General features: G+C 45.0%; 1 protein-coding gene across 1 annotated transcript in view; it reads left to right on the top strand.

The window, feature by feature from the left end:
* Nucleotides 1-22,208, top strand: part of NOS1AP (nitric oxide synthase 1 adaptor protein) — a 341,485-nt gene that overhangs the window by 70,544 nt on the left and 248,733 nt on the right. The window contains exon 2 of the mRNA NM_001146219.1: nt 19,320-19,391. Coding sequence (NP_001139691.1) covers nt 19,320-19,391 — 72 coding nt within the window. The remainder of the gene's footprint in view (nt 1-19,319; nt 19,392-22,208) is intronic.

Here is a 22,208-nt window from a genome sequence, read left to right as displayed (position 1 = left end):
ATCATAGATTCTGTGGGTCCAGTTTTCAGGAGCAGCTTAGCTGGTAGTTCTTGCTCAGAGTATCTTAGAAAATTGCAGTCAAGATGCTGGCTGGGGATGTGGTCATTTGGAGATCTGACTTGGCTGGAGGATCTGATTTCAAGATGGTTCACTTGCATGGCTGGCAAATTGGAGCTGGCTGTTGGCAGGAGGCCTCAGTGCTTACAATGTGGACCCGCCCGTAGAGCTGTTTGGGTGCCTTCAGAGCACGGCGGTTGGTTTCCCCGAGAGCAAGAGAACTGAGAGAGAGGTGGAGTGGTGGGAGCTGAGTGTATTTAAAACCTAGCCACAGGTCTCATGCCCATAGCATCTTATTGGTTCCTCGGGTCAGCCTGTTCACACTTGGTGAGGACTGTACAAGGGTGTGAATACTGGAAGGCAAGAGTCACGCTGGCTACCACATAACAAAGTCTCTGTGGCCTATGTCAGTGTTTCCTACTTCACAGTCTGGTCTGGAAAGGGCACTGTGTTATGTGAGTCATCTGGGGACGCAGATCCTTTCCATCTTGTCCTACCTTCCTCGAGGGCCAGAGTGCCCTGTGTTCATCTGAGAAGGAGAAGGACGCAAGGATTTCCTATGGGAGTTGTTTTTAATCATCGGCTTTGGAGGTGGTGAGCATCATTTCTGTTCACATTTCATTGGCCAGAACTCACAAGATCTCATGAGGGAGGTTGGAAAACGTTGCCAAATTCTGTGATTTCAGTAAAGTGAGGAGAACACGGATGTTGGCTTAGTGATTTCTGCCATATTCCACCAAATTATAAAAGCTATGGTAGAGGCTCTGTGTCATTCAAGAAGGTCTAATATCAACCAGGTAGACTGGTGGTGTCTAGGGCACCCACAGTCACCAAATCCTCATGCTTCCTGAGGGTGTTTTTCATACCCAGCACCACTGGGCTGCCTCTGATGGGGCAGCTGGGCGGTGGTCCAAGGAGGGATCAAGAGCTATGGTATCTTGAGCATTTTTAGCTTTTCGTAGGAGAGCTTCCACTTAGTGAGGTGCAGTCTGTGTGCTTTACATGTTATTTAATTTTTCCATGAAACCCTCTGCTAGGTATTGTCTCCACTTGATAGTTGAGGATACGGAGGTTCATAAGGGCAAGTAACTCTCTTGAGAATCGCGTCCCACCCCCCAGCAGTCAGTATGTGGTGGTGGTAAAGTTTAGACCCTTTCTTTCAGTACTTCACTCTGCTGCCTCTGAGCTATGCGTAAGTGGAAACCATCAACATAACAGTCTAGTGATGCTCTCGTGGCAGTTTTGGCCATGGCATCTTGAGAATGGCCTCTTCCTCTCCAGGAGAGAGGTGATGTCCAAAGACAATCCCCCAACCAGAGTACATTGCTCTGCGTCCTGGGGGCAGGTAGGGCTGTAGAAAGGTGCAGGAGTGTCTGTGGGCCCCAGACCAGGAAGTCTGGTGCTTTGGCTTGGCTCACCCCTCTTCTTCCCTCTGATTGTGCCTCCTGCTCCTGTCTTAGTGGGCAGGGACCTGGTGCCACATCACTCCTATCTGGTAACAGTGTCACCTCTTGCTCTTGTAGGGTCTCATACTTTTTCAAGATATATTCACAGTGTATATGTGTGTCTGAGCCCCTTTGCTATTTACCTGAAATTGTCACAACATTGCTAATTGGCTATGCCCCAATTAAAAAAAAGGATATGTTTACATTGACCTCATAAGCACTCTATAACGTAGGAAGAACAGGTATTCTTACTCATGTTTAGAGAGGCTGAAACCCAGAGAGTTTAATGTATCCTTCTGTCAGTGGGGCAGTGGTGATAATGGGTATGTGGTTTTCCTTTGGTTTGGTTTTGTAAATGCAGAAGAAGTGGCCCTAGAGGATAAGACTTTGTAGTAATAAATAGTTCTTGGGATTTGTATATTAATGTTTGGTTATTAATAATTGTTATACCCTTGAGTAGCATTTTGTCTGTTTGCTCCCCACTCCCAAATTCATGCTGGGAAAATGACAGAGGAAGCATGGAGGAGCTGACACAAGCATGGCTGAGTGTCACTTTTCCGAGAGCATCCTTATAACTCTGGCAAGATGAGGCCTGAGGCTTGGCATCCTGCCTACCTGGGAGACATCGCAGGGGACTGGTCTTATTTTTCAGCACCTATTTTTTCCTTTTCTGTAACTTTATCTAGGTGGAGGCATTAAGAAGACCCCTCTTTGAGAGGTTGTGTGCTTAGCTGGCAAGGCTGCTGGCACCTGTACCCCCCTTGGTAGGTCTGGAGTATTTTACTCTCTTGCTAGGGAAACCAGGATGGAGGAGAGAGACACTGCAGACAGCTAGGATGGAAGTGTGCCCAGGATGTGGAACTTGCATTACTAAAACCAGGACAGCTCCTGGCAGAACAGGATGGTTAACCATTCTGGTTGGCCTTCACCCCTACTACTCTTGCCCCTGCTTTTGAACCCAGGGAATCTTGTGGCTCATGACAGGTGAGCATCTGGCAGGAGGCTTCCTTGTGGCTGAGGGTCCTGGTTCAGGACACAGCATTTCCCTCTACCCCAGTGGCTGCTTCTCCCATCCTGGCTTCCTGCCTCACTTCCTCCCTAGTTCTTTTCTCCTTCTAGCCTCCAAGGATGGCGTGGACCTTTCACAGCAACATTTAAACCATTTGTTTAGCTCTGTGGTGTATAAGGAGCCTCTCCACAAAAATCTTTATTAAAAAATAAATTTCGCCTAAAAAACCTTGGTCAGACAAATCTGAACCTTTGCTGTGCTTTGTTGGCATATTGGAATGGGATGCAAGCTGTGTGATTTGAGGTTAAACTTTTAGGGTAGATGTGGCAGAGACTTAATTTTGTTTTCTGAAACATCTCTGCTGCTGCTACTGCTGCTAAGTCGCTTCAGTCGTGTCCGACTCTGTGCGACCCCATAGACGGCAGCCCACCAGGTTCCTCCATCCATGGGATTTTCCAGGCAAGAACACTGGAGTGGGTTGCCATTTCCTTCTCCAATGCATGAAAGTGAAAAGTGAAAGTGAAGTCACTCAGTCGTGTCCGACTCTTAGCGGCCCCATGGACTGCAGCCCACCAGGCTCCTCCATCCATGGGATTTTCCGGGCAAGAGTACCGTAGTGGGGTGCCATTGCCTTGTCCGAAACATCTCTAGTGTGTCCCAAAGAAGACCTTTGCCTGCAACCTCTTTCGTCCTGGCCCTGGACCACTAACTTTTCCCTAACTTGGTACTTGTATTCATTCAGAGTCATTCAGACAATTATTTCCAAACCTTCTTTATTACAATAGACGTTGGTCATTCCTTGTTATCAGTGTTTCCCCTTAAAATCTCATTTTTTCCCCACCTCGCTGATTTTTGGCAAATAAAAAACGCTCTGTGATTTTTCAGAAAGAAAGGAATAGAGCTCTAAGATAGGGTGTGCTTTTTCTGTGTAGTCTGACTTAATTCCCATGATAACCCTGTGGGGTTCCGTGTTCCACAGATGAAGAAGAGGAGGCGCAGGGAGGATGACCAGCTGGCTGAAATTCATAGACCAGCTTAAAAGTGGTAGAACTGGGATGGGGACTGCCCACACCTTTTCATTAGATTCTACCATACTGTTGGTTTTAGAACATTAGCTTGGAAGCCCCAACACCTGGGTCATAGTCTCGTCTGGACTCCGTAACTAACTGGATGTCCTTGAGGAAGCAATTGACCAAAGGACATCAGTGTCCTGCTTTGTTGGAGTAAAACAAAAGCTGGGACTAAAAGACTAGCCCAGAGCGGGTACCTTCCAGTGCTAACGTGTATCTCTTCCATCATTTCTTCTCTCTGGGAAATTCAGTCTTCACAGTCCACGTGTAGTCATTTCACCTTCCTCCCCCTTGCTGCTTTTCCACTTTTTGGGAGAGGAATTGTTTCTGTGACTTTGGATTCCTCAGACATTGTGCTTCCTGTTGTTTACCTGGATTACCATACCTGAAAAATCATTGCATAAGTATTTACTGTTTTGTCGTGGTGGTGGTGATGATTAATTGCTGTGCTATGGGGACAGTTAGGTAGATCATCATAGCGTGTTGGATAATATCCTCAACAGTCTTGGACAGCCTGAAAGTAGGTAAAGAATTAAATAACATCTTAAAGGTTCTTCCTTAACAACTGGAAAAGCTACTAATTGTTTTGGTTTGATGGGCCAGGGTTTATACTGCTGCTGCTGCTAAGTCGCTTCAGTCGTGTCCGACTCTGTGCGACCTCATAGACAGCAGCCCACGAGGCTCCCCCGTCCCTGGGATTCTCCAGGCAAGAACACTGGAGTGGGTTGCCATTTCCTTCTCCAATGCATGAAAGTGAAAAGTGAGAGCCTTTAATCCCAGCCTCTGTAATTCTCTGTGCAAGGCCATCACTTCCGTGGGCAGAAGAGATACAACCTCTTATGTTGTGATTTGAAGGCTATAGTTAAAAGGCATCTCTGTCTTCAAATGCACGCTCTACTGATCTGATGCTCAGTGCTAGAACTCTGGCCAGTGAATCGCCTTTGAGGATATTTGGCTTCCATGAGATGCTCTTAAGATATGAGTGTGTCATCTGGCTGGGATAGTAAATTGGGACATTTGCTGTTGCCTAGTCTAGTTGACTAGTGTTGCCCTAGTTTGTCTACCTAGCTAGCTGTGTGTGCAATACATGGAGACAGGGGACTTGGCGCCAGGACAGCTAAGTTTTGGTGGGGAAAGGGTGGGGGCTGGAAAGAAATTGCCTGGATGGTTGGTTCTGCACTGGGAGGAGGGCTAGAAACAGGGTACCTGTAAAGATGAAGGATGGGACCACAAGTGAGAGGTGAAAGGTCATTAGAGATAAACTTTTCTCTGCTGGTCTTGATACCATGTTTATCTCTCTACATCATTTCACCCTTTTGAGATACAAAGTGCATCATTTTATTTTTTTTGCCAGCTCTTATGTGAGCTGGTATTTATTGCCCGTTTCACACGGATCAGAAACCTGTGCAGCCTAGTGGCTGAGCCAAGAGTAGGTTGACTCATATCTCTATCTGGAGTTCTTGAACCTGCTGCTGCTCAGGGTTTAGATGGCATCAGGGTGAAAGGCCAGCCTGTTAGGCTTACCTCTCAGCAGCTGGTCCTCATGAGCACCACTTTAGCTTCTCTCTCTTGCTGTCTCCCTACTCCTGATCATTTATCTTTTAAACTGTCCCCTCCTTATGCCTCAGCTTCTCAGGGCACTGTTTGGCAGAGCTGGGAGGACTTGAGACACCTTTTTGAGAGTAGTGAAGCCTTTGAGCTCTAAAGATGAGAAGAGCTATAATGTACAGAAGAGACAGTCCATGGGTGCAGCGTGATGAGAACTATCTTTCCGTGTTTGAGGGGGGAGTAGAGTCTGAATCTGCATGGAGAGCAGTTTTAGCTTGCTGTGGGCAGAACTTTCCAACAGTTAAAGCTATTGTCTGAGATAAGAACTTCGTCAGCGGTGGTGTTTAAGCATAGGCTGGTTAGCAACCTGGCAGGGATTTATAGAAGAGAGAAAATGTCAGGTGTATGTGTGGAGACGGAGGGCTGTCAGACGATGTGATCTGCGTTTATTGTCCCTTCTGACCTTGAAATTTTACTTCCTTAATGTGATAACACAACTTTTTCATTTTTCCATTTTAATCACAGTCTTTGAATGTTGAGATTTTTAAGTTGGAAAATGTGTAATGTACTGTTTTACCTTTTTTGGGGTGTGTCTTTAAAAATATTTTCCTGTCTGGAAGTTTGTTTGGTACTGTTTGGAGGTCACTTCAGTAAGCCTGATTTACTTGGGTAGTCCCAGAAATGGTGTGGTGTTTGGCTCTGTGCTCTGGAAACTTCAGCATGATATAGAAATAATCTACTTCGTGAGGTGCTGTTCAGTTTTCCTGCACTGGAGAGTAGGAGTGTGAAATGGGATTGCTAAACTCTTACAATATGGAAAAAATTCATTTTCTTTGGGGGAGGGAAATGTTTCTTCTGCAACTGAAGCTAAAATCTAGTACAGTTAGAGCTCCTTTTTCCCCAGGGATTGTCTGCTTGGTGAACTCAAACATCTTGATGACAGACAGCAATGCAGAAAGGCAGAGAAGAGAGATGTGAGCAGCCAAGAAGGATGGTGGGTCTCACAGCCTCGTGTTGAAGGAGAGCGCCCAGAATCGAATTTGGCTGCAGCGGTTCTTTGTTTTTACAGCATGCCGAAAGGGGGAGAGTTATGGCATTGTTTTTTAATAACAACTTTAGCGAGATATAATAATTCACCCTAATAAGCCTGTGCAATCCAGTGCTTTTTAGTATATTCACAGTTGTGGAACTGGTATCTAGTTGCAGAATATTTTCATCATCTCCAAGGAAAACCTGTACCATTAGCAGTCATTTCCCCAATCCCTGGCAACCATTAATTCCACTTCCTGTTTCTATGAATTTGCCTATTCTGGACATTCCTAGAAATAGAATCATATATGTAGCCTTTTGTGACTAGCTATTCTTAGTTACCATAATGTTTTCAAGATTCATCTATACCGTAGCATGTATCAATATTTCATTCCTTTTTATTGCCAAAGGGTATTGTGTGGATGTGCCATCTTTTCTATATCCATGCGTCCATTGATGTACATTGGTGTTGCTTCCATTTTTTGGCTTTTATGCGTAAAGTGAAAAAGTGAAAGGGTTAGTCACTCAGTCATGTCCGACTCTTTATGATCCCATGGAGCCCCTGCCAGGCTCCTCTGTCCATGGAGTTCTTCCGGCAAGAATGCTGGAGTGGGTTGCCGTTAATAATGCTGCTACAGATGTCCATTTATAAGTTGTTGCATAGCCATATGACTTTTTTGCAGAGTGGGGTGGGGATTCTGTATGGAGTGTGGGATCTTCTTTCCTTGACCAGGGATTGAACTCAGGCCCACTGCAGTGGAAGCACAGAGTCTTAACCATTGAACCACCAAGGAAATACCATAGTCATACCTTCATTTCTCTCGGGTTTAAACTTATCAGTGGAATTGCTGGTTTATATGTTAGCTCTGTTTAACTTTTAGGGGAACTGCCAAACTTTTCCAAAGTGGCTGCATTATTTCCTCCTGCAGTTTCTCCATATCCTTGTCGGCAGTTGTGATTGTCTTTCTTATTTCAGCGGTCCTAGTGAGTATGAAGTATGTCGTTGTGGTTTTGATTTGCATTTCCCTCGTGACTAATGATTGAACATCTTTTCAAGTTCGTATTGGCCATTTTCTTATCTTCTTTGGAGAAATGTCTATTCATATTCTTGGCCCATTTTTCCTTTGGGTTGTTTGTCTCCTATTGTTCTACGAGTTATTCTGGATTAAACTCCTTTATCAGGTATGATTTATGAATCTTTTTTTCCCATTCTGTGAATTGTATTTTAATTTTCTTGATGATATGCTTTGAAGCACAAGTAATTTTACTTTTAAATCCAATTTATTTTCTTTCTTTGGTTTGTGTCATATCTAAGAAACTGTTGTCTACTCTAAGGACATGTCCACTCTAAGTATGTCATGAGGACATACTCCTTTAATTTATTCTAAGAGTTTCATAGTTTTAGCTCTTATTTTGAGCTGTATGATAAATTTTGAGTTAATTTTCACATATGATATGTGGTTGTTGTTCATTCGCTAAGTTGTGTCTGACTCTTTGTGACCCCATGAACTGCAGCATGCCAGGCTTCCCTGTCCTTCACTGTCTCCCAGAGTTTGCTCAAGTTCATGTACATTGAGTCAGTGATGCCATCCGACCATCTCATCCTCTGTCTCACCCTTTCTTCCTGCCTTCAGTCTTTCCCAGCATCAGGGTCTTTTCCAGAGTCGGCTTTCTGTATCAGGTGGCCAAAGTATTGGAGCTTCAGCTTGAGCATCAACCCTTCCAGTGAATATTCAGGGTTGATTTCCTTTAAGATTGACTGGTTTGATCTCCTTGCTGTCTAAAGGAAATGTGGTAGGAGTCTCATTTCATTCTTTTGCATGTGACTATTTAGTTGTCCCAGCACCATTGTTAGAAAGACCCTTTTCTTTCAGTGAATTATCATGCCACTGCTGTCAAAAATCAGTTGGCTGTAAATGTAAGGGTTTATTTCTGGACTCTCAGTTTTGTTCCATTGATCTGTATGTCCAGCTTTATGCCAGTATCATACAGTTTCTATTACTGTAGTTATGTAGTTGAAATTGAGAAGTCTGAGTCCTACAGCTTTTTCCTTTTTGATTGATTTGGCAAGTCTGGGTCCCTTGTACTTTTGCATAAATTTTAGGATTGACTTGTCAATTTATACAGGAAAGGAAGATGGGATTCTATGATTTTGTGGTACAATAAATGTATATTTGACCCCTGGTTTCTGGCACAGAACTAAAACTCTTAGAATTTCATGAATAATAGGGGTGAGGGGAGCATCTGTTGTTACTCATATGCAGTCCCTTTCAAACTTACCTGAATTGATGCTAATAAGGTGACTCTTAGTGGGGGCTTTGAGATGGGGGCAGGGTGACAGATGAACCAATCTTATGGTTAGAGATTTGGGGCTTGCAGCCATCTCCCAACCTCAGGGCAAGGGAGAGGGGCTGGAGATTAAGTCCAACCTCAATGGCCAGTGACTTAATCAACTATGCCTATATAATAGAATGTTCATGAAAACCGTGAACAGTGAGATTTGGGGAACTTCCAGATTGATATTGGGAGGGTGATGTGCCCAGAGAGGCTTACCAGAGCTTTGCTCCTCTTCCCACATACTTTGGCTTATGCATCTCTTCATCTGGCTGTTCATTTGTATCCTTGATAGTAATTCAGTACTAGTAAGGAAAGTGTTTTCCTGAGTTCTGTTAGCTGTTATCAAACCTGAGAGGGGGGTCATGAGAACACATAATTTATAGCTGGTTGGCCAGAAATACAGGAGACCCAAGACTCATGATTGGCATCTGAATTGGAAGGGCAGACTTATGGAACTGAGCCTGAAACTGTAGGTTCTGTGCTAATTCTGAATTGTTAGGATCAGAATTGAATTAAATTGTAGGATACCCAGTTGATGTTTGCAGAGAAGTAGAGAATTACTCATAGGAGAAGGCAATGGCACCCCACTCCAGAGAAGGCAATGGCGCCTCACGTCCATGGAAAATCCCATGGACAGAGGAGCCTGGTGGGCTGCAGTCTATGGGGTCGGTAAGGGTCGGACACGACTGAGCGACTTCACGTTCACTTTTCACTTTCATGCATTGGAGAAGGAAATGGCAACCCACTCCAGTGTTCTTGCCTGGAGAATCCCAGGGACAGGGGAGCCTGGTGGGCTGCCATCTATGGGGTTGCACAGAGTCGGACACAACTGAAGCGACTTAGCAGCAGCAGCGGCAGTAAAGAATTACTTGGTGTGAAAAATCGACACATTCGATATCAGAATCACTGATAATAAAAAGTTTCTAGGTTTTAGTAGAAATAGCATTGAATTTGTAGCTCAGTTTGGGTAGTATTGCCTCTTTCAGTATTAAGTCTTTTGAACAATGAACATGGTGAGTCTTTCCATTGATTTATGCTGTTTTGAATTATGATTTATATTTTTTGCTATCTTTATGCTGTCTTTCAGTTATTATTTATAATTTTCAGTGTACATCTTATATAATACTTAATTTTATTCCTACCCATTTTACTTTTTTTGAATATTACAGTATGCTATTGTGAATAGAATTGTTTCCTTCATTTTTAGCTCATTCATTGGTTCTAATAGAGTTTTTTTTGTGTGTGTATTCCTTATTTTCTATATAAAGATCATGTTATCTGTAAATAGATACAGCTTTGCTTCTTTTTTTTTTTTTTCCAGTCTGGATGCCTTTTATTTCTTTTCTTGCCTAATTACCCTGACTAGGACTTCTAGATCAATGTTGAATAGAAGTCGTGAGAGTGAACGTCTTTGGCTTGGTCATGACCTTAGAGAAAAAATTTTAGTCTTTTACCATTAAGTATGATGTTGGCCCTGGGTTTTTTGAAGATGTTCCTTATTGGATTGAGGAAGTTCCCTTTCATTGATAGTTCGAGTGTTTTCATCATGAAAGGATATTGGATTTTTGTCAAATGCTTTTTGTCTATTGGGAAGATCATTTGGTCTTTGTCCTTTATTCTATTAATATGGTATATGCATTAATCGATTTTCATGTATTGAACCAACCTTGCATTCTTGGGATAAATTCTTCTTGGTCATATAATCCTTTTTATATGTTGTTGGATTTGTGTTGCTGGTACTTGAGGATTTGGGGACAGTTGTTAAAGGCAGACGCATATATGGCATTTTGTTATCATCCTTGCTGCTAACGGTAGGAAGTGTTAGAAAAATTCTAAAAGTCAGCCTCAAGAACTCAAAAGTCTTAGCAGTAATCTGGAAACGTTTCTCATGGAGTCATTGCTGATATTAGCTTATCTGTTAAGTGATGTTTATAATGGTTATTCTGAATCTTGAAGAAGTATGTTGGATTCTAGCTCAGAGTCTCAATTATTAAGGAAGAGGATAATATATTTTAGGGCCATTTCTAGTCAAGAAAGAGAAAATAGAGAAAAGATTGGTTTTTAAATGGAGGTACAGGCCAGTTATCTGGAAATTTATCTCAGTTGTGGGGCTTTGCTCAGTGATAAATGACCGTTGTACGAGAGATCCTGCATCTCCAACTCCAAGCAGGTTTTTCCTGGTGACAGCCTGTTCATCTAGAGGGAATATGGCCAAGTGTTCACCGCAAACTGAGCCTGTCCTGTGAGGCCCTGTGAGTGCTGTCACAGTTAGCTCCTGCCTGCTGGGAGCGGTTGTGGGGAAAGGGGAGTCTGTCTGTAAGAGAAAATAGAGAAAAGATTGGTTTTTAAATGGAGGTACAGGCCAGTTATCTGGAAATTTATCTCAGTTGTGGGGCTTTGCTCAGTGATAAATGACCGTTGTACGAGAGATCCTGCATCTCCAACTCCAAGCAGGTTTTTCCTGGTGACAGCCTGTTCATCTAGAGGGAATATGGCCAAGTGTTCACCGCAAACTGAGCCTGTCCTGTGAGGCCCTGTGAGTGCTGTCATAGTTAGCTCCTGCCTGCTGGGAGCGGTTGTGGGGAAAGGGGAGTCTGTCTGTGTCTGTGTGGCTTGGTCACTGGTGACACTCTCTGCTCATGCTGTTTATCCCGTCCTTTCTCTTTGAGCCTGCTGGGGTTGAATTCTTGATTCCATCCTCCCATTAACTCTGTGGCATTTTGAATCGCCTCATTTTGTGCAGAGTCGTTAGTCTTTGAGAATCCAATATGAGATTACAGTAGAGCTACAGGTTCTGCATTTTCAGGGTCTTAAGCCCACAAAACAAGAGCATAATGATGTAAAGAACAGGATCTCTTTATGATTGTATGATTTTTAAAAAACTAACACTTCCACCTGCATTATCTAATTTGGTTCTTATGACAACCTTGACTTCTAGATAGTTCAGGTATACTGTATTCTATGCAACAGACAGGTTTGGAGAGTTTAAATACTTAGAATCTCTCAGGAGAGGTACAGAGTGTTGGTGCTGGGAGATCCTCTCTAGCATCATCCTGGGGTCTCCTCATCTCTGTGTTTCTTCCTTTCCCTGCTTCTCTCCAGTGGTGGGATTAGGTTTCTCTCCTTCAGAAACATTTTCATAATGAATATCTTCAGTTCCATAACTTAAGACATTCAATGAGTCAAATGATGATCCATTTGCTTTTTTCTACAAATCTTCCTGCCCTGACATTTGTAATTGGTTTGCTTTTGACGTCATGATCATTTTGGTGTCCATATACAGGCTTACTTGTCCAGCTCAGTTTGAGTTTAATGCAGTGGACTAGGCCTTATTGAACTGTGGTGTTGGAGAAGACTCTTGAGAGCCCCTTGGACTGCAAGGAGATCCAACCAGTCCATTCTGAAGGAGATCAGCCCTGGGTGTTCTTTGGAAGGAATGATGCTAAGCTGAAACTCCAGTACTTTGGCCACCTCATGCGAAGAGTTGACTCACTGGAAAAGACCCTGATGCTGGGAGGGATTGGGGGCAGGAGGAGAAGGGGACGACAGAGGAGGAGATGGCTGGATGGCATCACCAACTCGATGGACGTGAGTCTGAGAGAACTCCGGGAGTTGGTGATGGACAGGGAGGCCTGGCGTGTTGCGATTCATGGGGTCACAAAGAGTCGGACACAACTGAGCGACTGAACTGAACTGAACTGAGGCCTTATTGAGGTGCTGGCTTGTGTTCATCCTGGTTGCTTCTTTTCTACTGAAGTATCAGTGTTTCAGTGCAAGGTAGGGAGACTCACTTTGCTTCTGGTTCTGCCACTCACAAACTGTATTCTGTTCTCTTTGAACCTCAGTTTTCCCTTCTGTAAAATGAAGGGTTGGATCAAATGACCTGTAAGACCACCTAAGCTCTGCTGTTGGGTCTGACTTCCCTAATGATTTTATCATGTTCTTTGTCTCTCTCTGCCTGGCTTACCTGGTTGTTTTACAGGTGATGATTTCATCATCATATGTTAGTGTTGTCAATGATTCTCAGCCTCTCACTGTGCCTCGGGCTTCCCCCATTTTCTTTTTTTCTGTGGGAGAAATAACCTGCTGGCTGAGTAAGCATCTCAGGTGTAAGGGCTGGAAAATACTCCCTGACCAGGATGTAGGCCAGCCCCTGTCCCACGCCTGCATCTGTGATGCAACCAGAGCTCTTAATTGCAAAGCTGAAGCTTTCCATTCAAGAGCTAATAGTTGAAAGACTAGAACAGGTTTCTGTCTTACTGCTTTCTTCTCTTTGCTGTATCATTCAGAGTCCTCATAATAAAGAAAAATAATTAAACCAACCCATCTAAGCTTGTGCTAATGGAGACTAAAAGAACCCATGGGCACATTGCATGGTTCAGCCTCATCCTCTGTTTCTTTTATAGAGTGGCAAGCCATTAGCATAAAGACAAGTCACCACAATTATTTATTTTGCACCCAGTCCCTTAATGTTGAGGAGCAGGAAGGATTCTGCTGTGATCTCCGGCACATTCATCGGCCCCCGCTGAGCCCCTGATCAATAGTGACACAGTAGCATCAGATGGCCTTCAAATAGTACTTCCTTTTTCAGATGGGCTGAGAGAGAGAGGAAGAAATATAAGTGTTTCATTCCTCTTAGACTACAAATAAATAAAGACGTGGTGTGCAGCTGCGTTTCAAGCATTTTGGAAGCTTTTCTGGTGTGTGGGTGTTGGGGGGTAGGGAAAGGGGGGAGAGGAGAACCTCCACTGAGGCTTCTGTCTTGTTGCAGGGGGCGGTGAGAACACTGGCAAATGTCCGTTTGGGCACTTCTCAGTCCCCACTGCCCCTCCTGCGCACGGAACCACCTGGAGAATGGAGCAGACTACACAAGTGGGGAGTGGGACACCCCGAGGCCACTTTGCTTTTTCGTCCCGTTCCCCAGAGCGCTTATTAGAAGGTCATCGGCTGAGTGTGTGCCCTGGAATCTGGGCCCGCTGCTGCCGCTGCAGTTAATGCTGCTTTGTTCAGTGCTAAATGAGGCGAGAACTTTCACCCAGGTCACATTCATAATCCTGCTCAGCAGGACGCTCAGCTGCGCACGGAGAGCGGTTTCTGCAGGCAAGGAGGAACTTTCCCGTTGGAGTTGTTGCGCTGACCCGGGGTGGGTGCGTGTGTGCCAACTTGCTTTAGTTGTGTCGGCCTTTGGACTGTAGCCCTCCAGGCTTCTCTGTCCTTGAGGTTTTCCAGGCGAGAATACTGGAATGGGTTGCCATGCTCTCCTCCAGGGCGTCTTTCTGACCCAGGGATCGAACCCCCGTCTCTTATGTCTCCTGCAATGGCAAGCGGGTTCTTTACCACTAGTGCCACCTGGGAGAACAGGCTTTTCATGCCACTTCTGCCATGAGCTGCATCCTTGGGCAGGTCACCTAACCTCTGTGGGCTGCAGTTGCCCCCACTCATTCAGCAGATACTTGAGTCTTACTCTGCCAGGCTCAAAGGGCTGGGAATGCAGAAATATGAGGGCGGGTCCCAACTGTCAAGGAGCTTCCATTCTAGTGGGCATGGCAGATGGTGACCATGTAAATGAGGCAGAAGCCTAAGTGCAAATCATGTTCACTGCTGGGAAAGATATAGAGTGATGTGAAAAAAATGTAACTTTAGATGAAGTCATAATGGTGAATATTTACTAAGCATTGGCAGGATACCCAGCTGTGCTAAATGCTTTTCATATGTTCTTTCTTAATCTTCCTTTTGTGACATAACCTTGGACATGGTTCCTAAGGTTTCTTTGGATTTGGAATGGTCTGCTCCTATGATTCCAAGGTTTTAGCAACTGATAGAGGGTTGGTTAAGGGACTAACTCAGATGGGCCATCACAGCTGCTGATTTCTAGATGCAAGCAGAATACCGGATTTCCCATGTGGCAATAGTGGTAAAGAACTAGCCAGTGCAGGAGACATAGGAGATGCGGGTTCAATCCCTGGGTCAGGATGATCCCCTGGAGGAGGCCATGACAACCCTCTCCAGTATTCTTGCCTGGAGAACCCCTGTGGACAGAGGAGCCTGGAGGGCTACAGTCCATGGGGTCACACAGAGTCAGGCACGGCTGAAGCCACTTAGCATGCACCAGATTCCTACTGCTTGTGTGTATCTTCAGAGAGAGGACACAGTGCGGCCAGCAGACTTGAAGGGTATAAGAAGGTAGGCACGGTGTTGGAATTCAAACCTGGCCAGGTTTGGGACCTGAAGGAAGAGAGTTAATAAGAATGCCGACAGCGGAGAGAGTCCTGGACTGGGGGCCAGGAGCTGGGGGTGGGGGCTGGCGGCTTGTCTGCCATCTGCCAACTGCTTTAGGCCTCATTGTCAACCTCTGTTATAGGAGGTGCCTCCTCCTGAACCTCACACGGTTGTGCTGGGAGCTGAGGCTGTAGCACTGAGTGGTTTTCAGAGAGAAGATGTGAGTTGGGAATGCAGAGATCCAGGGACCATTACATTGTGCCCATTTGGGGGGGCCTTGTCCTTTTACCTAGGAGAATGTGGCACTGTGGTCTTTCCCTGTGGTCTTGCCTTCACTGACGAAAGATTCTTCTGTCTTTTTCTGAACAGTGTAGATTTTTGTTCTTAAGGACAGTTAACGCAACAGGTCTTAAATCCTAAATTCCCCTCTGCTGACGTGAGCAGTACAAGCAGATCGGTGGCTCAGATGGTAAAGGATCTGCCTGCAATGCAGGAGACCTGGGTTCAATCCCTGGGTGGGGAAGATCCCCTGGAGAAGAGAATGGCAACTCACTCCTTTATTCTTCCATTCTGGAATGGAGAATTCCATGGACAGAGGAGCCTGGGGGGCTACAGTCCATGGGGTCACAGAGTCGGACATGACTGAGTGACTTACACGATTACATGAGGTGAGCAACTGCCACCTTCTGCCAGACTCCTTGGAGCCTGCTTTGCACATGGGCAGCTGGGGGGTCATCCGAGATCTGAGTAGCATTTATACGTGATTGGGGCTCCTTTTCTGTCAGCAATTTCTGCTCTCTTTGAGGCTCTCTGGTTGTTCACATCTTTGGTGACCAACTTCCCAGGCCCTCTGAGTGAGCATTTTAGCCTAAGCTCCAGGCAGTTGGTGGTGCACTTGTGGGATTGTGCTGTTGGGCAAAACTGCACCAACCAGGTTTTATCTCGTGTGGTTCCCTACTTTCAAGGGTTGATTCCCCACCAATCTCTGCCTGCTTTTGGTCTCTCTCCAGTGCCTTCAAAGTTATTTTTATTATTTCAAGTAATAGACTTAATGTTTTAGAGTGGTTTTAAGATTACAGAAAAATTGGGTAGCAAGGAGGGTTCCCACATACCCCTTCAACCCCCCTGCTCAGTCTCCTGTTATTAATATCTTGCATTAGCGTGTACATTTGGTACAATTAATAAGCCAGTATTGATACTTATTATTAACTAATATATATAGTTTATATATATCCATAGTTCCCTCTTTGTACATTTTATGCAGTTATTTCTTTGTATCTTGTCCAGAGGCCAAGTCTGAGGATACCAGTTTCTCCAGCATCATCACAAGCCGATCATTTGATGTGTTTATTTTTGATTCATACGTAAGCTTTTTCCTGATCTCCGAAAACACTTGACAGAAACCTTTTAAATAAAGGGCTGTTCCTTGAGGAGGGTAAGGGCAGAAAGTCTCACAAGTCAATGGGTGGTGATAATATTCGTGACTGTGTTAAGCTGTTATGTCTTGCTGCTTTTAGTGTGATTCACCAGGAAACACTACAGTTCAGTTTATCACAGTCTTCAGAAATTAATCTCTAGAAAATAGGGTGGAAGCAAGTAAATGAAGAAAAAGCACCCCCCACCCCCCCCAAAAAAACTTCCTGAGGTATTAACCTAGCACCAAAGCTGAGGTTTCTCTGGAAACTTACAAAGAATATTTGAAGTCCTTTGGTTAACCTTATTTGCACTTAACTCCTCCTTATCTGGAAGATGAAGCCACAGATAAAACTGACTCATAAATCTTGTATGTTGATTACTTAGTACAATTTGCATCTTCCTTCTTTTTTTTTTTCTTTTCTAGATGATAGTACTCTTGCCTGGAAAATCCCATGGATGGAGGAGCCTGGTAGGCTGCAGTCCATGGGGTTGCTACAAGTCGGACACGACTGAGCGACTTCACTTTCACTTTGCACTTTCATGCATTGGAGAAGGAAATGGCAACCCACTCCAGTGTTCTTGCTTGGAGAATCCCAGGGACGGGGGAGCCTGGTGGGCTGCCGTCTATGGGGTCGCACAGAGTTGGACACGACTGAAGCGACTTAGCAGCAGCAGCAGCAGTGAAAAGGAAGCAAGCCCTGATATTTTTAAACTTAAGTGGTTGCGTGAGCTTCCTGATCTGTCTGGTCTAAGACTGTCTTGTATTTTGCCCAAAATGGAGCCTCAGGGTGGACTGAGATTAGCTGTGGTGTTGGTAATGGTTAGGTATGGAGGTACTTTTTTGTTATGGAGTTATACACATACATAATGGCAGTAATCACTTATCGTAGCCTCTGATTTCTGACCCCGCCTCTGCTTCCCTGAAATTGTTGCTCTGCTTTTTGGTTCGTCATTAGTATGGATGTTTAGTTTTTGATCCCTGCTTCATGTCTCCTTTTAATCTCCTCGAATAACCATAAGGCCTAGCTCTGGTAGAGATGGGTGTCTGCTCCATACTCTCTCTCAGAAAGGCAGATTTGTGATTTTCTTCAGATGGCTGAGAAGGAAGATGAGCGTGTGGTGTGACTGCAAGTGGGATGTGTTAGTGAGCGTGGGATGACCGCGTGCATGCTTCATGTGGGCTGTGTGAGATGAGTGTGTGGTGAGTCATGTGTATGCACGTGCCACATGTGTGAGCATGTGTGCACTGATGTGTGTGAAGGTGTGTGGTGAGTACACGCACACGTGCTGGCTGGCTAATGGCGTGAAGGAGGCACGGATAGCGTGACGATGTTGGGTGTCCTCATGTGAGTGCCTTCACGTGCAGAATGCTATTCCCTGGTTAGGAAACCTCGTCCAGAGCTAGAAAGCCACTTCTCCTCTCTCCTCCCCCCCCCGGCTCGTTTGGGGTTCTCAGCACCGCCCCTTTCTGAGAAAGGAGAGGGCAGGGATCCGTTTCGGCATCTGTGTTCAGACTGATTGCCAGGTCAGTCTTGACTGTTCAGGGTTCAGGGCAGGAGCCGCCAGGCATGCAGCGCTCGGGAGGGGGGTGTGGAGACTGCCCCCAGCTGCGGGAGGGGGGGTTGCTTTGAACTTGGGCCGTCACAAACCTGGCGTCATGTCATTCCTGGCTGTGTGGGTCACTGACATGCTGGCAAACCATGGGGTCCCGCAGAGCTCAGAGGGGAGCTCTGCCAGCCATGGTTGAAGCTGACAGTGTGCTTAGATCCTCAGGGTGAGGGGGCTTGTTTACCTGCAATGGTGAGGCCGTCCATGTGGGGCCCAGACTTCCTACAGGGGGCGGGGAATCACTGTCTCCAGTGTATTACCACATACTGTGGATCAATACGAGGGGACATCCTTTCCCAGTATTTAGTTTTCAAAACCCTTTTCACTGGGGCCAGCCTCGCTCCAAATTTTAGGCAGTACCTTCTGTTCTCGTAACCACAGGAAGTACGATGACTGTCCTGCACTTCTGTTAATGTGGTCCTGGGTTGCATAGACTTAAATTATCCTGGGGCTATTAATTTCTGGGATATCCTCTGGGCTGTTTTATAGGTGCTTTTAAAAAGGAAAAGGCAAATCCAGTGGGTCAGTGTGGAATAGGGTGGGGCTGTCCTCTTGTTTCATCCTAAGTAATGATATCTAGAAATTATCTATAATTTTGATCCAGTAGTCCCACTTGTAGGAATCTAGCCTGAAGGGCTACCTGGATGAGCTCAGCCATGTGCAGATAAGGAGGTTTGTGGAAGCAATTTTGTAAGAGTGCCCTGGGGAGGTGTCCACCAGTAGCGGAGTCATCATAAGTAATGTGATAGACTTGTATCCATTGGTGGAGAAAGATATCCAAGTAATCTTTAAAGTTAAAAAATCAAGTTGCAGAACAATGTGAGTAGTATTAACCTTTTCACATAAAAGAAATTCCTCTGCGTGTCTGTGAATCTGTATGTCCATTAATATACAAAAGAGAGATGTGCTTGAGACCATTGACAGTGCTCTGCATATATCTGCATTATTTGAGTCATGTGTAGCAAAAAATTATATACGATATTAAACAACCTGTATGTCATTTGGTTTAATCAGGTTAAATTTTTAAATGCATAACTAGTCCATTCCTTTTCTCTATTTAGGAAATTGCTCAAACGTCTGAGGTCTCTGTAACATCCAGGGCAAACTCAGTGAAGTTTCATTAATTAAAAAAGAAGTAGATATTATTCTTTTTTATTCTTTTAGATTGCTTTAATGCATGAAGACCAGATTTCTGTAAGAGGTTTATACCTTATCCCACATTATCTTTACTGAAATCCCATTTTACAGATGATGAAACTGAGACAAAGGCAAGCTAGCTTGCCACGAAGATGGTGGGAGAATCTTCATACCCAACCCTTTCTGTTTCAGAAGCCTACTTGTTTAACACAGTCCTTGCCTGCCTCTCTGATTAAAAACAAATGAGAAAAGGAAGCAGTCTCTCATGTTGCTTTTTATAAAGTTAGAAGTAGTCAGGAAACATCCTTTTGGCTCTTAATTTCCTTATCTGTAGAATGGGAAGATGAACTTGATGACCTGCGGAGATCCTTCCAGCCCTAACTTTCTGTGATTAGGGACTCTTGCATCCCTCTTCTCAGCGAGTGTTTGCTTCTCTCCCCACAGTACGTTGGAAGTCTGGACGTACCGAGGCCCAACAGCAGAGTGGAGATTGTGGCTGCCATGCGCCGGATCCGGGTGAGTGGCTGGAGATGGGGCTGTGTGGGCCTGGAACCCAGGCATCCTACCTGCTTGCCCTTTTAGAAAGTGCTCAGGGTGCCAGAATGGATGGCTGCACTCTGTGTAAGACATCTATACTGTCCAGGGGAGCTATTCTGAGCTAGGTGGTTGATGTTGCTTAAAGGTCAAGGTTAAAATGGACATATCGATGGCTGGAGGGCTACCGCCCTCTCTGTCTTGTAAACTACCGCTTCTCAAACTGAGAAGCATGCTACCCCTGAGGATGTGGGGTCTGCCAGGGAGTGAGAGGGAGACTGGTGAAGTCATTCAGCTTTTAGTGAAAAGGTTTAGTAATTAGCTGATACTTGGCTCAAAGCACTTTTTAAAAAGTAAAGCATTTTTGTGGTGCATAAAGAAAATTTACGTAAATTTTTAAGAACAAATGTGGGATTTCAACAGAATTTCCTTGGTCAGTTGCTTTAGGCTCTGGACATGTGTGTGCATTCTCTTCTGCTATTTCAGATATTCTAAAAGAGTTTGGTCAACTTTCCAACCTATTGTTTTAGGACCAGAGTCTGTGGTACATGGATCAGAGATGGAATAAAAATTAATTTTGTCTTCTGACCACTGTGAAGGAATTTCCCCATGTACTCTGTTGTGAAACAGAAGAGATCAGATTTATGCAGTTTGAGGGTGGATCTGGCATTGGGCAAATGAATTGGATTGATTTTTTGGAGAGAATTGGTATTGGAGGTGGCTAGATTGGTCACTGAATGCAGCCTGGTTTGAGCTCTTTGTCTTCTAGAAGAATCTGCTCACTTCAGTGGAAAACATATAGATGTTGGGAGCCTCATTTTGCTTTTTGTCAGTTTTTTTTTAGTTAGTTCATCTGAACAACAGAAACCTCAATTCATTGTGTTTTCTCTAAGCAGTTCATCAGCCTGCTTATTTTAGGCTGTTCACTGCTTTGACCCTCCCAGTTCTTCAGCATTTTTTATTGTTAAGTTGAATTTGTTGAAAGTATTTTTAAATACATCAATACTGTTTTTCTTGGATGCAGGAATGAGTCACTTTCACATGAGTTCATTTAATGTTCACAACAAACTGTGAAATGGGATCATGTTACCTTCATTATCTGGATTAAACTGAGGCTCAGAGAGTCACAGAGGTCTTGAATGGTGGGCATGCAGCCTGCATGCAGCCCTCCACTTGGTTTCATGAGAACATGCCTTTGACTTCAGGCCTGGCACTCAGTATTCCCAGACCTCTTCTCTTCCTTCACCTTCCCACTCAGGTAGAGACTGCTGAGGCCTGGCTGGGTGTATCTGGGGTGTTACCCTTGTGAGGATGGGTTATCGCTCTCACCACAGATGTGACCTTGGGGTTTCAACCAAAAGAGTCCCTCTTTTCTTCATACTTAACTAGGACACAGTGACTATGTTGCTTCTACTATTACTATCATTATTAGAGTAATTAATAGTAGCTATCAGAATAATAGCTACTATTCAGCACTTACTGTATGACAGGTGCTTTACTAGGCCTTTTAATATGGAAATATTATTTATTATTTGTAGCTACTCTAGATGAAGTGAGAGTATTGTTTTTATATTTTGTAGATGAGGACATGGAAGCCTGGGGTAATTAATTCTAGATCAAGTTGGTGTCAGTAGTTTGAGCTGGTATCCACACCCAGAACTGTGCTGCTCCCTGCTTTGGGTGATGACTCCCGCTGGAGAACTGAAAGGTCGGGACTGGAACTCCCCATTGAGGGAGTCAGTGGCAGAAATCCAACTTTGTAGAAGGAATGAAGGTACCGGCAAACAGCATCTTGAAGCAGAGGTGGGCCGTGGTGTCTGGTGGCGCTGGCCATACACGGGATCTGGAGCCCTTGGGGCTGGAGTGTGGCCCTGTCTCCTCTCCCTCAGCACCTGTCAGCCCAGCGGGCCATGTGCCAGCAGCTCTGTTCCCTATGACCTGCTTCCAGTACTTAATGAGCAGCTCATTAAATTAGAGGGAGGAATTAATTGGCCAGAAAGCTGTTTGGTCTGGCTGTCCGGTCACTTGTTTAGTCTGGCCACCAATGAGAACTCTGGGTGTGTGTTTTACCCTGAACCCCCCAATTCACCGCTAGGTCCGGGGTGCTATTTTCTTTTCTTCCCTCCCTTTTAGAAGCTGTTTTGGCTGTAATTACAGTTGTCAAGAACCAGAGCATGTGATTTCCGTGCAAAGGACTGTTCCTGACTTGGTCCTTTTCTGTTGAATGGTGCCAGGCTAACGTTGGGCAGGACATGCGGAGTTTGGTTCCTGGGTGCTCTTGTGGACTCTCAAGATGCAGGCCTCCAGCTTGGTGCCAAGCAGCGGCCCATCCTCAGAGGAAAGCAGTTACTCTAAGGACCTTGGTGCCTTACGTCTGTGAAATGAGTTGTGCCATGCCAGGCCCTTTAGACGGAGAAGGCAATGGCACCCCACTCCAGCACTCTTGCCTGGAAAATCCCATGGATGGAGGAGCCTGGTGGGCCGCAGTCCACGGGGTGGCTAAGAGTCAGACACGACTGAGCAACTTCACTTTCACTTTTCATTTTCATGCATTGGAGAAGGAAATGGCAACCCACTCCAGTGTTCTTGCCTGGAGAATCCCAGGGACGGGGCAGCCTCATGGGCTGCCATCTATGGGGTCACACAGAGTCGGACACGACTGAAGCAACTTAGCAGCTCCTTTAGATGCCAGTCTTCCTGGACAGGACAGTGGATGAAGCAGTGCAGATTGTCTGCATTTCCCAGAGAGGGAAGCACTCAGTGGAGGGCTTGTCCTGGGGTGACCAGACTCACCTTCCG

The sequence above is a fragment of the Bos taurus genome, chromosome 3, assembly GCF_002263795.3.
Source record: "Bos taurus isolate L1 Dominette 01449 registration number 42190680 breed Hereford chromosome 3, ARS-UCD2.0, whole genome shotgun sequence".
Taxonomy (NCBI): Eukaryota; Metazoa; Chordata; class Mammalia; order Artiodactyla; family Bovidae; genus Bos; species Bos taurus.
This window is presented reverse-complemented; position numbering and strand designations above follow the sequence as displayed.